This window comes from Juglans microcarpa x Juglans regia, chromosome 1S, assembly GCF_004785595.1.
Source record: "Juglans microcarpa x Juglans regia isolate MS1-56 chromosome 1S, Jm3101_v1.0, whole genome shotgun sequence".
Classification (NCBI taxonomy): Eukaryota; Viridiplantae; Streptophyta; class Magnoliopsida; order Fagales; family Juglandaceae; genus Juglans; species Juglans microcarpa x Juglans regia.
In genome coordinates this window covers 19932754-19950014 of record NC_054595.1, presented here as the reverse complement: position 1 = coordinate 19950014, position 17261 = coordinate 19932754, and the positions used below count along the sequence as shown (strand labels likewise).

The 17261-nt window shown below is 31.3% G+C and overlaps 2 protein-coding genes across 4 annotated transcripts; both read right to left on the bottom strand.

The window, feature by feature from the left end:
* Positions 1–69: 69 nt before the first annotated feature.
* LOC121246802 (stem-specific protein TSJT1) lies at positions 70–5735 on the bottom strand. Of its 2 annotated transcripts, XM_041145082.1 has the most exons (5): positions 5438–5734; positions 2296–2536; positions 2064–2184; positions 1618–1727; positions 1124–1478 (listed from the first exon to the last, which is right to left on the bottom strand). In XM_041145082.1, the coding sequence occupies exons 1-5, from the start codon at positions 5638–5640 to the stop codon at positions 1443–1445; spliced, it is 711 nt and encodes a 236-aa protein (XP_041001016.1). In that variant the 5' UTR covers positions 5641–5734; the 3' UTR covers positions 1124–1442. The 2 variants fall into 2 exon arrangements, with proteins under 2 accessions (XP_041001017.1, XP_041001016.1); XM_041145083.1 differs by lacking the exons at positions 1124–1478; positions 1618–1727 and adding an exon at positions 70–84 and having other exon boundaries at positions 2025–2184; positions 5438–5735.
* A 6112-nt stretch (positions 5736–11847) lies between these two features.
* LOC121246803 (signal peptidase complex subunit 3B-like) lies at positions 11848–16604 on the bottom strand. Of its 2 annotated transcripts, XM_041145085.1 has the most exons (6): positions 16220–16604; positions 16050–16097; positions 15642–15704; positions 14566–14619; positions 12389–12475; positions 11848–12135 (listed from the first exon to the last, which is right to left on the bottom strand). In XM_041145085.1, the coding sequence occupies exons 1-6, from the start codon at positions 16343–16345 to the stop codon at positions 12010–12012; spliced, it is 504 nt and encodes a 167-aa protein (XP_041001019.1). In that variant the 5' UTR covers positions 16346–16604; the 3' UTR covers positions 11848–12009. The 2 variants fall into 2 exon arrangements, with proteins under 2 accessions (XP_041001019.1, XP_041001020.1); XM_041145086.1 differs by lacking the exon at positions 12389–12475 and having other exon boundaries at positions 16220–16593.
* Between the last annotated feature and the right edge of the window lie 657 nt (positions 16605–17261).

Sequence of the window (17261 nt, the reverse complement as noted above, 5' to 3'; positions counted from 1 at the left end):
AAATAAAATACTTCCTATTGTCGTCTTCTTATTTGCTTGTGATCAAGAACGACGCATTCTCAATGAGTTATGTATTTTAAATATCTAAATAAAATAAGTTAAGTTTTTTCAATAAATCATCTTTATATGTAAAAATAATTAAAAATATATATTTGTACTACAATACCAACCCAAATATAAATTGAAAATATTCATAAAATCATGGATTTTTATATATATATATTAATTTCTCTATCCCTCTCCCTTTTTATATCATTTCTTTCTAATTCCTTATATATTATCAACAGAAAGATTATATACGTTTACCAAGCTATTGACAATTGTACCATAGAAAATGATTTACCCGAGGATGTTCCAGTATAAGAGCATTTTTGTAAAATAAATAATAAAAATAGAGAAATATTATATACAGTCGTGGAGTGCACAAGTGACATGTAGTCGTCTTGAAAAAAAGTAAGTCTACTATTAAAAAATAAATTTATTTTCATATGAATCTTGTATTTATTTATTTTTTTAAGTGATTATACGACGATTGCACACTCACGATTATAACTATCATTTCTCGTTTATTATCATTACTCAACAATAGTGATGATCACCTTTCTTTTTATAAAGCTTTTTTTGTGCTGTTGAAGTGGCTTGAAACCACCTAGTTAATGGATCAAAATATGGTTTATAGATTAACGGTGCCTAGAGGCTCAGTTGAATTTTCCTTAAGTAGTAATGTGTTTGGCTTTAAATGGGTCTTTAATTTGGATTAAAATAGAGTGGACATAAAACAAAGATGTGAGTCAAACAATGTTGAGGGTTTTCAATGGTCAACTCGTCAAAAAGACAGCTGAAAACAATTGAAATAAAAAATAAATTATTAGAATAGATGATTGATTGGTTTGAGGTGTTGGGGAATGAGGTTCAATGTTCTTGTATGCTGATTTTTGTTTGATATTGTCTGCTGGGCCTTCCAAGCTCGGCTCATACATTGGGCCGCATCATGGGCCTGGGAAACCCCAATCCAAATATTACGAGCATGTTGGCTGGATCTTGTTTATGGAGTACTTTGTCGTTTCCGACGCAAAAATACAAAAATAAATGCTCTCTGAATGACATCCATCAACCAACCACAGACAGACGGGCAAATCATTACATTACATTACATGGGACTTGAAAGCACAGCTGTACATTGATTGAGATTAGGAAGACCTACAGAGACTACAGTACACACTACACAGCAAAAGGATAACTTGAAAAAAGGCCAAAACTACCCAGAAAAAAAAAAAAAAAAAAGAGCCATTCCCACCGCATATCACTCACTCCTTTCAGGTAGGTAATATTTTTACATGGCCCCTCATCCTCATGATGATGGATGCTTTGCCCTGTAAAATCCATCTCCCAGCCCCAAATGGATGTAGATTTTGTCTGTCCCTCGGACAAAGGAACATCTTCTACTCTGTGGATGCAAAAACTGCTGGCCCTTCCACCTGAAATTACAGCATACCACCAAATTTTTTAAATTTCATGGCTGACAAACAGTCTCCTTTTGGTACATAATTCCATATCAACCAAAAACAAACCAATGGTGGAGAATAAATTCATTGGAGTAGAGTAGTAATTTTATACCTTGAATGTTGCACCCCATATCTCTTCATCAGTGGCAGGTACCGCAGTGATCTTGTTCTTAGGGTTCTCAAAGCTCCTCAGTTCTCCTACCGTGGTGGAGAAGAAACATCCTATACAATCCCACGAAAGAATTCTCAACGAAATGAAGTAGCAAACTACAATAAGCGTACTACTATTTTATTCTCTCTCTCTCTCTATATATATAAATATATATATAGATATATCATCTCAAATAATAAAGAGGGATCAGGTTTGGGTGTAGTTCCTGTTTTTTTTTATGTGGAACAAGTGTCTGATCTTGTGTTCTATTACGGGACACATGTCTCACATCCGATGGATTATTAGCACTGGAGTACTGAAGCCAATGCCAGTAAATAATGAAGGTTTGTTGGTCATTGTATAAATACACACACACATCTCTACAATATACAGTTATCAGTACCCACCTTGAGGGAAAGAAGCAAGTGACTTGCCACAAGCACCTTTAAGCAATTCTGCATCGTCAGCAAAGGCCACGTATCCATCAGCAGTGATTCCCCAATACAGAGGAACCTTACCATATTGGTCCTGTACGTACGCACAATTACACCAACACATGAACAACTGCTGTTAGAAACAAATCACAGCATTAATTAGCCTTTTCTTAAGGCAGTTTGGGGGTAGGCAGGCTAAACTTACAGAGGCAACAAAGAGGGTGGAGGTAGACTTGTCAAAGACTACGAAAGCGAAACTTCCGCTAAGGTGGCCAACAACATGGCTTGGAGGATAGGGTGCACGGTCGCGGAGTGCCTTGTAAGCCTCAATGACCAAAATCACCTCGTTCGCAGACTTGGCAAGCCCATATTGCTGCCTCAAACTTCCCAAATTATCAAGGGCTCCCTCGAACAAGCAGAATATATCATCCTTAACAGCAAATGACCTGCAATCATCCATCCATATTACATACAGTACTAAGATTTCAATCAAATTTGGCATGAACCTTAAATAAACAATGAAACAATTTGTTCAACCAGCCTTTGAGCTTCATTGACCAACTTCTCTCTTTCACAGAATAATACAGCAAGCTAGCGTTGTGTAATCGTTTTTAAAAAAAATAAATCTATATTAATAAATAAATTTTCTTTCGTATCCACAAGTCATCCCAAAATGAATCTGGCCTTTTTTTTTTCTTATAAGTTTGTACGTTAATATCACATATTGGGTTTATGAGTTAAAATGAATCTGGCCTATTTAATTAATCAAATCAAATCCCAAAATAGTATAAACTACTCCGACAATCCTTTCAAAAAATAATAATAAGCTGCCCATTGGAAACAATGGCAAGGGATCTCCATCCCCAGGTTGAGGTATCATCTCGGGGCGGCATCTCCAGTTTTGGCAATCATCCTTATCTGTTTCTCAGCTACTTTATCCAGTAGAGTCCACCCAACTCCACCCTACCCCCAAGTTAACCAATAAACTCTAGTATCTAGATGGACTCCACCCAATAACTCCCCAACAAATAAAAGATTTGAAAACTTTGCAAGTGTCTTGTGCCCATTATCATATATTATGCAAGTACTATGTCATATCTACTTTATAATAATAAATAAATAAATAAATAGTATCTAACATCTCGCATGATCTTTATGGACAGAGTAATTCCCTATTTAAAAAAAAAAAAAATGATTTGCTAAAAAAGATTTCTATCCGTCGCCATATAGCTGATCGTGCGTGACCAAGTGGAATTTGTAAATAGCTTATTGTTCCACTTGTGGCGCATACACTCGGCTTACCCAAAAGTGAGCTTGGGGACCACAATCACATCCATGCAAACACGTCAACACACGTTAACAATCATCCAACCGTCCACTGTTGGACAATAATCACCTAATTTGGCATGCTCACAGACAAAATAATATTTTATTTAACACCTGGCAACTTTGCGTGGTGCACTATCACCCATCCCTAGGCCATAGGGATAAGCACCAACTCACGCCTGAATGACGTCGACACGTGAGTCAAGCACGTGTCAAATATTACTGGTCTACTAATCCTTAGAACTTCTATTATATTACCTAATAATTTTACATAGAACTTTAGGATCCGTTTTGTTATCAAACTCATCTCAACTCATCATCACAACTTTTTCAAATCTCAATACAAAACATAATAAACAATTTAATTTTTTTAAATTTCAAAATAATAATATTATTAAAAAATAATATTCTAACAATATTTTATCATCACAACTCAACTCATTTCAACGTCCACACACACCCTTAAAATGTTTAAATATTAGATAATCATTTTATAAAATAATAATATTTATTATTAAAAAATTAAATTTTTATATAAATCTTATATTTTATTTTTCTTAAACAATTACACGATAATTATATAATTTACTATTATAAATATCTTTTATCTTATATTATAGACTAATTTTATATATAAAAAATATTTAATCTCATTTCATTATTATAATTTTTTAAAATTTTAATATAAAATATAATAAATAATTTATTTTTTTTAAATTTTAAAACGATAATAATATTAAAAAATAATATTATAATAATACTTTATTCAACTTTTACATTTTTATTTCATCTCATATCAACCTTTTATTCCATCTCATATCAACCTAGTATCCAAATCTACCCTTTGTGTTAATCATCTATACAGTTATTGAAATTTTAAATAAATTTAAATTACGTTTTGACATATTATCTGCAATTTATGACGTCTAAAAAAAATTGGACATAGAATTTTGTAAAAAAAAATTCGATATGAGAATTTGCATAATTATTTGTACTGTATATATTTTCAAATTATAAAAGTTATTTTATCAAAAAATAACATAACATCTTCTTATTACTAGCTACCACTTTATGATTCCCTTTTAATGAATTAATGCCATGCCACCTGAGTTACGGGACGTGTAGATGAAACATCGTAATTTTATTTTTAAACATTATTCAATCATAACTCAAATCTTTTAATTTTTAACTTTTTAGCTTTTTTTTTTTTTATTTAATCATTACCTAAATATTATCAAACACAAATATTAATATAATTTTTACAACCTTAAAAAAATTCTATTATCTTTATAATATTTTTAACAAATTTTTTTTTTTATAAAGAGAGATTTAGATAGTGAAATGAGATAAAATAATTTTAAATAAAAGTTAAAAATTAAATAAAATATTATTATTTTAATATTTTAAAAAAATTAAATTATTTATTATATTTTATGTAAAAATTTAAAATAACTATAATGATGAGAGAAATTATTTCGAGACTTAAATCATATTTTTACCATTCACAAAACTCTCAAACTATCTCATTCATCAAGTATCCCCATCTTCCAGACCATCGGTTCCTCGTCTTATCAATTATCAAAATACAGTCAGGATCACTTCGTCACGATAATTTTATTTTTTTATTTTTTATGTCGGGTAACTTTTTTAAAGTAGGGTTTTGATTCACTTCTGAAGAATATCTCAATCTCGTGTATCGCACCGTCAAAAAATTTTCCACACAAAATTAGTTAAATCGCTATTTTTCACCATAGATGGGACTCCAAAAGATTGTTAGACCTGTTTGAAACTTATACAGGGAGTGATACCAAGAGCATGGCATTGATCTCTCTCGGTTAAGTTCTCCTCCTGGTGGAGCATTTCTCTTCCATTTTTTCTCAACTCACAGAGTACGGTATCAGCGTGATCTAACACCGTAATACGAAACGACGTCCCCCACGCACTCAGCCCAATTCTTCCCTTCTAGTTTTCGTTTTCGTTTTCCTTTTTTCTTGGAAGTTACTTAAAAGAACAAAAATTACCTGGGCAGCAAAGGTGACTCCTTGTGGTGAGTGTAGGCCAACTGGACGTTGTCTCCGACGTGTACGGAAACCGCGGAGGCATTGGTCTGTTCGAACCGGTTCAGAAGCGCTGCCGCCGTTATCTTCGGAGAAGGAGTCCGGCAGCCGGCGGCCACAAGTTCTTCCGGCGGAGAAACGATCGAGCTACTGAAAACCCCCAACATCTCCGACTAGAAAATTCTCTCTCTAACTCGCCAGAAAGTACTCTTCTCTTTTAACAAAGTTCAAGCTCCAACAATGAGATCATTATAGCAGAGCAGGGAACGCGGGTAGCCATTTATAGGAAGAGAATCGAGGGCATTCCAGTAACTTTAACATCCCCATGACTTTTAGGCGCCGTGGATGGTGTGTGGGGGCCACTTTGGGCGATGATTCTTGAGGAACCGTCGATGAGGAGGGGAGAGGACCTTTTTGACGCTACGGTGGGGCCTACCGGAGGGTGATATTTACTATTTTCTGGGCGCTTGTTTCTGAGATGTGTCGAGCCACTTGCGCTGGCCGCAATTTACTGTGGCTACGAAGGAGAGATCATATTTCTAAAAATACATCATATTATCATATTATTTTTTATTATATTATGTAAAATATGTTATATTTATTATTATTAGATGATAAATAATTATTTAATAAATAATTATTTAATAGTGATAAATATATCACATCATATATAGTGAGATGAAAGTAGAATAATTATATGGTGTATAGAATTTTCCTATATAAAAATAATTTTAAAAGTTGACATGATTTTATGTAATTTATTAAATCTATTTTATAATTAAAATAATTTTACAATCACATAAATTTATAATATTATTTTTATGTAATCTATTTGTGATTAGTATATTTACTATAATCTTTTAGTTTTGAGATTTGTTATGAACAAGCAAATTTGCATACTAATTTACGTATTAATATTATTGCCTTTATATTCTAAATTTAAATTAGTACTGTTTTTAATAAAATCTATTTTTTAATCAATCTTGTTGAATAGATACGCGTATTAATGCATAAAATCATTTACGATTAATTTTTCCTTTAGATTTTATAAGTGAAAGAAAGAAATTTCCTGACGCATTTCGTACGCATTATGTTGAAGTGAGTTGAGTTGAGATGATAAAATATTGTTAGAATATTATTTTTAATATTATTATTATTTTAGAATTTGAAAAAGTTGAATTATTTATTATGTTTTGTGTTATAATTTGAAAATATTGTAATGATGAGTTGAGATGAGTTGAAAAGAGTTAAGGATCCAAACGAAACTTAAATGCACGCATGATTGCTCTGAAAGGAATTTTACGTGGAAAAAGTTTTTTTTTTTCATTTTTAATTATCAAGTTACGTTTCATTAAATTCTGCATAAAAATTAAAAACTTTACGTCATATATTTTTATTTAATCAATATATAATTTGTTGTTTTTATCATTTTAACTAAAATTTAAATACATATATATTTAAATAGAATGATAAAAATAATAAATTATATATTAATTATATAGAAAATTTTAATAAAATATCTTTTTGCGATATTACTTCTCCTGTATAATATTTTAAAAAAAAGTTGGGGAAGACCCATCAAATTTGGCAGAAATTAGCTTTAGTCGAGTGAGACTGGATAAGGTACAATTAGTATGAAAATGGACCACAATGATGGTGTCTTGGTGAGTCATAATTGGAGCAACTCATTTGCACATGGAATATAATAGAGTTACTATTTTCGTATTACTTATTTACTACTTTTTTATATTTAAATATTTTTATTTTATTTAATAGTTAAATAAGTGACTATTAGTAAAATTATATATTTTTTTAATTCTTTTCTTAATAATTAAGGTTGTTAAAAAAATACTTTAAAAAAATGATAAAAAAAAATTTTCAAATACATGTAAGTAGTAAATGGATAGTAAAGATTGTGTTTAGATGTTAAACTGAGTTGAGTTGAGTTAAGATGATAAAATATTGTTACATTATTATTTTTTAATATTATTATTATTTTAGAATTTGAAAAAGTTGAATTGTTTATTATATTTTGTGTTAAAATTTAAAAAAATTGTAATGATAAATTGAGATGAGTTGAGATGACTTTAAAAACCAAATGAAGCAGTAGAGTAGTAACTCTATCACTACCCTATATATATATATATATATATTCACATGTTATTAGGATTAGACCGTCCAAAAAAGAATAGTATGATATTTTAAAGAAAATAATTAACATATAATTTTCTTAAAATTATTCTTTGAACTCTATATTAAATAAATGAAAGTTTATTAAAAATGGAAAGCATGGATGAACAATAACTGTACAACAGTGTTGGTTACTTACTATAAGGGTAATTATATTTTGCAACATTAAATTATCTACACTACTTTTGCAGTATACTCTAAACTTATCAAATACTATTCCATGAACCTTACGTTTGAATACTCGAATAAAATCACACACACAAAAAAATAAATAAAATAAAATAAAAGAAAAAGAAGATATTGATACTCAAATATATGAATCATGTATATTTCAAATCTCTAGAATTTTTTAGACATTTTGGTAAAGATGACGTATAAGCTGAAAGGGATGGAATCATGGACACAGAGAGAGAGAGAGAGAGAGGATGGACTGAGATGTTGAAGTTGTAAATATTGAAAGGAAAATGATCTCCACACAATATTTTGTATAATATATTATATAATAATATGTTAAACGAAGAGTATTTTTATAAAATATTTTATAAAAGTAATATAATTTTATAAAAATACTCTATTTTTATAACATTGTTATATAATTTATCGTATAATTTATTACGTGTATATCATTACTTATATTGAAAATCTTGTGTAAGAAAAGGAAAAGAAAGGGAAGAAGAAAAAGGGGAAGAATCCCCGATCAGAAGTAGGGAAATTACGTGTAAATGATTCGTTGTGGATAGGCTCCAACGATAAGGAGGCCCCATTCCCACGGTTTTGCCACAGTGGCCCACTGTTTTGGAACAATCCGGATTCCATTACCGATTGAAAGATCGAGACCGTTCATTGTGATAACCTGCTTGATCTGCAATTTTCATTTTTCGTTAAAGGTATATAAATGATACTTAATATTCTGGATTGAATATAAAAAGATAATATATAGTAAATAATTCAATTTTTTTAAATTTTAAAATAATAATAATATTAAAAAATTAATATTTTATTCAACTTTCATCTCAACTCACTATCAAAACATTTTCTAAGTGTTAAACATACTTATAATTTTATACACAATATTATATGTATGAAGTGTCAATCTCATTTTATTAATATTTATTTTTTTAAATTTAAATTTCAAATTTTAAAATATTTATAACTTTTAGTAAATGACGTATCGACACACATAGTTATATAAATAAAATTACAAATGCAAATAATATTTTACTTATATAATCGTAGTTTCTAATTATAATACTGGCGTGCTAGCACAAGAATGGCTCCCGACAAGATCAAGTGGTCTTTTTTATTTTTATCTATTTATTTATATTTTTAAATATTTTAAAAAAAATATAATATTATTAAAAAATATTTTCTTAATTATTAAATAAATAAAAATTTTGGGATGGATCTCGGTACACTTCGCTTTTCTCTAATAGCAGCCTTAATGGATTAGTCAAATGGCAAAAAAATAGATGTTGAGAGTTATTGGAATAATATTCAACCCATATTAGATTAGCTAAATTTAAAAAAAAAAAAATTTAGCATTTAGTTACAGTGACTTTTAAAACTATTTTCAAATTTAAAGGTAACTGTAATTACATCAAATCTATATCTTATCATTTTTTTATCTTTCTTTTTATCTCACAATTGTTACTTCCCTCTCAATAAACCAGAAAATTATTCTCCAATGTAAAGCTACAACATTACTGTAAGTTTTACTAATATGATAAATAAAATAAATTAATAATTAAAAAAATTAAATATTTTTTAATTAGCAATTACTCATTATTATATAATAAATATATAGATAATTTAACTTAGAGATTTGATGTGAATAAATAAAATTAAATTTATCTTATATTATTTTATTATTATATAATAAAAAAAGAATTATTTCAATATAAAAATTTATGTGACTAAAATAGTTAAAAGTGTTGTTTTAACTTTTAATTAAAGAAAATGATAAATATACAATACTTTATACAATATTTTATAAAATAATATTTAAAAAAATAAATATTTGTATAAAATATCTTATAAAACTAACATCATTCTATAAAAATATTTGTATTTTTATAATATGTTATATGTTTATCACTGTTCCTTAATTAATTCATTGAGATGGTCTCGTACAGATATCAAGTCTATGTGATTTGAGGGCGATTTGTACAGCAAATTTTGTACAGAAATCATTTATAAAATGATTACAATAAGATTTGGGAATCAACCAAAGAAAGAATGAATCAGAGCATTGAACTTGATGCGACTGTTGTGTGTACTGTTGAGACAGCCAGATTCCCAGAAGATTGATGGGATTTGAAACCAACGTATGATGACAATCACATCAAACTGAATAATCCATTAAAATTTGCATCTGGAAGGGCCAGAAATGAAACCAAAAACAAAGAAAAAGAAAAAGAAAAAGAAAAAGGAAAATAGTTGAGACGCAGAACAAAAGGAGTGGACTGGTGTTTGGATGAGGTATGGGACCAGATGGCATTGTGCGAAGATGCCTTAATGCAAATATAGAAAAGGAAAGTTGGGTGTTTGGATTTGACGAGTAAGAAGCCATTTCCCCAAGGGAATTGCAAAAATACAATCGTTGGGACCCACATTTTAAAAAAAAAAAAAAAATTGCTATTTAATAATCGATTATTTTTTTTACTTAATGATTAAAGAAGTAAATATTAGTAAATTGATATATTTTTATTTTTTTTAAACATTTAAATATATATAAAAAAATGATTGAAATAAAAAGAAAGAAAAAAAAAAAAAACAAAAAGTGCATTTGCACTTATCGATCAGGTTTTATCCATTCTTCATTGGCTCCTCTAGTGAATTTAATGGGGGCCCTGTAAACATCAATACCCATATGGATTTATTTGATTCTATTGGATCAGTCCCTATCATCGCTGCTTTTGACCCCTTTCTTATTTTTCTTTTTCTTTGAGATTGGGGGTAGATTTTAAATAACTAATTCTTTAATATTTCTGAGGGAAAATAAAATCATTTAAACCTGTGATTGTTTCATCACCGCTTTAACTTTTATTAATCAGAGAGTAGATAGAGAAGATGATAACAAGATGAAAGAAATCAAGTAGAGAGGACTCAAGGTGTACGGAGGAAAATTGATGGGAGTGTTCCTTGTCTTGGCTGTGTTTGGTGTAAACTTCCTTTGAAACCCAAGTTTCTGATAGAAAAACTTTCGACTTTGTTTAAAAGACTCAGATGAACCACACTCTTATCCTTACTATAATAAAGTGACTTTTATCCATCAATTTTTGAGTTTTTCTTTTTTAAAAAATAAACGATTGTTTAATTGTAATAAAAAAAATGCTATATTTTAAATAATGAGATGAGTGTAATGAGAAATAATATTTACAATCTTAAAATGTGTAAGTACCGTACAATCATTTTAAAAAAATAAGTAAATAAAAGATCCGCACGAAAAAAAAAACTAATTTTTTAATAGTAAATCCTATTATTTTTCAAAATAATTATATAATACTTACACACTCAATAATTATATATAACATTATTTGTGTATAATATGTAACATTACTCAAACGAGATACCATTCACGTAAAGAAAAAAAATGAAAGACAAATAAATAGGATATGTTTGTCACGGAAGTCTGATTGTACTATGAGGAAGCCCGCTTAATTGGGCTTATCTGACATGGAAATCGTGGATTTCGTTCTCTATTTAATTCACTTGGATGCTTGATTACTAATGTCACGTCAACATTGTAAGGTAAATATGTTTTTTTTTTTTTGGAGTAAGATAAATATGCATTGATGTTTGTACATATCAACGTAGCGAGGTTGCTTCATGGGATAAAAAGTTGGCTTCTTAAATTAGTAACACGAGGCCCCCATCTCTTTTCTTAGGCCATGTGATAAATCCATCATTCATCAGCATGGTTGGATAAACTACATGATGGTCCATAGTAACTCATTGCACTCTTCGGCATCTGATAAAATCTCCCATTAAAACACGAGAAGTTCCTTTCTTGGAAAATGAATCTCTCAAACATTATAGACCCATTGCTGTTAAGTAATTCTATATACAACTGTGAAGTACGTAAATACTGTGTAATCGTTTTAAAAATGAGTAATATTTTTCACATAAATCTTATATTGTATTTTCTTTTTTCAAAATGATTACGGGACGGTTGCACAATTCAAAATTACAAATATCTTTTATCTTAATTATTAGGCCTAAGAATAAATCCCTCAAAGGGGGGAAAAAAAATCACAACTCTTCGTCCTTCATCATCTTCAGTTAAGCCAACCACAAGCATCCTTGATGATATTAAAGTTACATAAAAACTCTTGAGAATGACATCCTTATCTATATTCCTTTGGCATTCGGTATCCTGTCATAACTATTTTGTCAGCAAACATCTTGCCAGTTTTGGGCATGACATGCCAGTGCATAGTCAAGTTAAACTCTTTACCCCTGAGATTGCTTCCCTGAAGGTAAAAGAACAAAGAAGACAACATCACTTGTCATACCCTTTAAGACCCAATGCCAGAATTTTTATATTAACAACAGGTGCAAAAATGTACTATATGTAGAAGAGGGTTGGGGGTATATGGGGGACATTTGGACAAGAAGTTCATTGGCAAAAATGGACCATATGTACAATCAATGCTGCCACCAAACCAAATGCACAGTTACAATGAGTTCAGAAACGAGTAGATCTATTTCAGAGAGAAGGCCCACCTGATCAACAAAGCGGTACTTGTTCGTGGTATGAATCGAAAATTTAGCATGTTCTTTAGATGGTATAATGCCATCCCAAAGGGAAACCTGTTCCACAACAATTAAACCTAGTTAATCTGTCAAATTTGTGTCCCAGGGGCTAGGTTTTCAGCCAATTGTCAACAAAGTATGGACAATAAATCATTTCAAAGCATCATGTGTGTGTGTGTGTATTATATATATCCAGTCCAGTCCTATATGTTGCATTCGTACGAGGACAGGAACCATTTTGCCCGTTAAGACTTATTACTACAGTCATTGCTTACAGGTACAACTGAACTGATAGAGTTAAGCTTTTCTGAATGGAAAATTGTCTAGATTTAGAGATGAAAACGCACCCCATGGCAGGGTGCAATACCACTTGAATGGTGTCAGTGGAGAGTTGTGTATATTATAGCGTGCAAAGAAGGCTATGAAGAGTGAGCACTGGAAGCAAGAAAATATTGTGACTGAGACCCACTGGTGAAGATCTAAGGGGAATGGGCAGAAAGGAGGGATGAATTAGACCGCAAACTGTCAAAACCTTCTCTAGTCAACAACAAGGTTTCACTCTCTAGGGTAGGGGGAGTTTGGGTTTCTCCAGCCCAAGTGAAACTTCCCACTGGACCTGCATTTATCGATTACTATTTAGCCACAATCACTTGATCAGGAGGACATGCAAGACTTGTAGACCTGCGTCCATGGCAGATCACTTGATCAGAAGGAAATGTAAGACTTGCAGAGGATGTGACGCCAGCAAATAGATGAAAAATCAGTAGGGAAGTTTTCCTCCCGTGGGAGCTTATCCAAAATCCCATATTCAACTGAAAATCTCTTCGGCAACTTGGAAGTCAGTGCTCATGTTAACATCAGCTGATTTTGCAAAAACAGGGCAAAAGTAATTGCCAGAAAAAGTACCCTACAGAATACTGCTATAAGTCTCCATTAAAAACCAAATTAGTAAATGCTAGCAGAACCAAACAAATACAAAAACCCGATCCAAATAAGATGGCATGGATAAAAATAAAATTAATTCATAAATCTGTTCTAATGTTTTCCTAGTGATATTTATCAGGACATATACATTAGGGCTGTACCCGCCTAATACAGGCGGGTCTGCCCTCCCTGCACCCCGGCTCCACTTGGGCGGGGAGGCCATTTAGCCCCCCGCCATCCGTCCCCGTCTTTTACACACTCCATTTGTCCTCGTCGACCTGGTGGATGGATTTTTCATCCTCCCGTCCCCATATTCATCCAAAATCAACATCAAAACCAAAAAAACTTGAAAGTCACCTAATTAAAAAAAAAAAAAAAATCAACATCCATAAATTCAGGGTCTCTGTTTTCTTGAAACAAAGATCTTTCTGTAAAAGAGAAGAAGAGAGAGAGAGGAGAGATAATACGGAGAAGAAAAGAAAAAGAAGAAGAGAGAAGAAAGAAAGAAAAAAGAAAGAGTGGGATGACTGAAAGAAGAAAATAAAACAAGAGAAAAAGGAAGCTGCGCCAATTAAAAGAAAAGGAAGAAGAGAGAAAGAAAGAAGATAAAAGGAGAAAATAAAACGTGGGGCACCAAATTAGGGCTTAGACTTTAGAATATATGTTTATATATGTAGGGACTTGAGGTTATAATATGGGCAGGCGGGCGGATTTTTAACCAATACGTCACCTGCCAGCTTTAAGAAATGAAAAATTCTTCTCATCAGCCACTATTCACCACCCCACATCCTATGACAAAGGTATAGGTGTGGGGTGTGAGAGTGAATAATGGCTAATGCGTACCATTCATCTTCAAGAAATATAATGAATGTATCTGCCCACCGGATTAACAGGTGGATTTTTCACTTGTTACCCTTACGGGCAAGCAGATTGGGCTGAGAAGGTCAGGGAACGGCCCCAGTTGCCTAGCCTCAATATACATGCTAAGCATGGTGCTGTTGTAGCTGCATGCATCCAGTGGGGAGACAGGATTTTCAGAAAGTGGACACGATAAACAAATTTTCAAAAGATATGATTAAAAAGTGCAATAATAGCAGCAGAATAATACTATCTGAAGTATCATTTTGACCTAATATATACAATACTTTATTTTTTGGTAAGTAATACTGACTCAGTTAAATTACGCTCTGTGTTTGCATTCATTACAATGCACTAATGCATACCTGATTCAGAGAATTTTTTGGGGTTTCATACTCAGCTGCTAGGAAGACAAATACCTGAAGTTTATAAGTAAACGTAAGATGTGACTGGCATGGATTCAAACTCACCAGGTATTAAGCAGTAGTATGAAGAAAAGACTTGCAGCAAAATATAAACATTGAGAAGAAGTGGTGTGATATGACCAGCATGTTCAATTAAAGTTTATAGGACACTAAATCGTTGAGCATTAGAGGAAAAAAAATTTCTATACCTAATGCACTGAAAATCAACTGCATATCAGGGAATCTAGAATCAATATAATGCATCACGTATTCCACAAACAAGAAGTATATGTTTAACTTGATTAACAGTTAGCAAGAAAAAAGAACACGTAACGTATCTTCTCGGTTAGAGTCCAAAATTTATTTATAATGAAAACTCACACTTAAACGGTTATAATGGATTTGCTCCGAGCAAAATTGCAGCAAAGTATTTAAATATTATATCGTATTTGCCACATAGAAAGTCTGATAGAATAATGTAGAATTTGAAAATGGGATGATTTAGACCTATATTGCAATAAAGCCAGTACAGAGTCCTACCGGCATTAGTTGTCCAACAAAGATGGATGGCAGTAAGTAAATCCATGACAAACGGGAGGAATATTGAGCAGCAGATAAGAAAAGTGAATTGGTGCAAATCAACATGCACAAGAGTATCAAGCGTGCAGTAGGAGAATCTACTGTTTAGGCCTTGTTAAAGAAACCTCCAATGGTAAAAGCTTTCTGGAGAGTGGACTATATTAGGAGGAACATTCAATATATATTTTTTTTGTCTACAGCCAGTGAAATAATGTTGTAAAATGGGCCATCTAACATGGAATCACTGTCATTCTCGCATTGAGTTACCCATCCCTACGGGTGAAGAGCATGATGAAAAAAAATAATAATTAAAAAAAGGGTAATTTCCAACAGCACCTCAAATACTAACAATGGAGCTTATATAAGCTGCATGGAAATAACTACACTCAAATTTCAATTCAAACTAGAAGTAGAAAAAAAAAAAACCAGCAATAATAGATAATGGTTCATAGAAAAACCTGTTTCGTGTTCCAAGTGAACATCGATTGCAAGTCAGCTGAAATTTTAAATGTCAAGCTGACCTGTAACAGATGAAAGATCAGAGTTGGTCATAAAGATAACAAATACACACACCCACCATGGTTCTCAGAGGTTTCACACTTATGTAAAATTCCAATGTAATAACAGAAGTAATAGATACAGCATTACTAGAAGCAATATGTACTCATCCAGAATGGTTACTGACTATGTGCAGCTTCGGAACAGTGAAATTAATTTTTTTTTTAACGAGTAAAGAACAGTGAAATTACTGCAAATAAATCGTAACATCATTTCACTATTCAACTAGTCTATCCAGAAATAGCGATAAAAATTAAGTTATGCATGAGACACAATAAAAAAATTCTGTAGAAATGTTAAAATAATACCTCTTCGTTTCCCTCGGATTGCTTCTGAAACCAGTTAAAGTTTAGCACCTAAAATTTACAGGTAAAATGTGGAGGATCAGACATAATTTCAGAAATCGGCCCCCCACCACAACCCCCCAAAAAAAAAAAAAAAAATCAGAAATCGACGGATGCGAGAGAAAGGAGTTGACCTGGACATTAGCGGAGGGAGAGGGGACACTGAGGTTATCAGAGAGAGAGGCCATGACGCACATTAGGGCCAGTACGGTTACCCCCAACGTGAGCAGAGCGTTCACTCTGAACCCTAATGAGTGCATTTTTTTTTTAATCTATCAACCTTACTTGACAAAACACAAAACAAAACCCCTCTCTCTCTCTCTCTCTGCCTGCGCCTATGATTAGGTCGGAGAATTGAATCTTGTCCGACAACTCAAGAGTTTTGACAATACGACGTTTTGGCCACATCCACCATTCCAGAGCTGGGAGCACAGGTACTGTAGTCTGTGCCTGTGAGTTGCAATTTCAACAACACTACGTCGTTTTTCCCATTTCTTTCTTCTTCTTTCGGTTTTGTTTTGTTTCGTCTCTATTCTATAGTCTTTTTTTTTTTTGATAGATATTCTATAGTCTTTTAAATTTACACGTTACATACATATTTTGAATATCTTTTTGCATTTTTTTATTTAAAATCTATTAATTATCTAATTTTTTAAATAATAGTTTTGTATTCTATTGAGATATTAAAATTGCGATTTGTAATTTTGATAATAAAATGAGATGAGATAAGTTGATATATAAATTAAAAATTAAATAAAATATTATTATAATATTATTATTATTTTAAAATTTAAAAAAATTAAATTATTTATTATATTTTATATAAAAATTTTAAAAAATTATTATAATTAAATGACATGAAATGCAACTTATCAAACATAACGAAAAGTTTTTAATCAATTATGATTCCTAATTTTAGAGAGGAGAATAAATGACTTCACCTTATAGTGTTTAATGATTTCTTCATACTTGTCCCATCACTTATTTTTTATTGTATCTTGAAGAGACATATATACATCTTTATATATCTTGAAGAGACATCTTGAAGAGATATCAATTATGACTTCATCTTTATTGTATCTGACATATATGCATACCGTACAATATTATTCATATTGGGTGAATTTCAATATTAAGTATAGTAACTAATTACAACTTATACTTTCAAAATACACT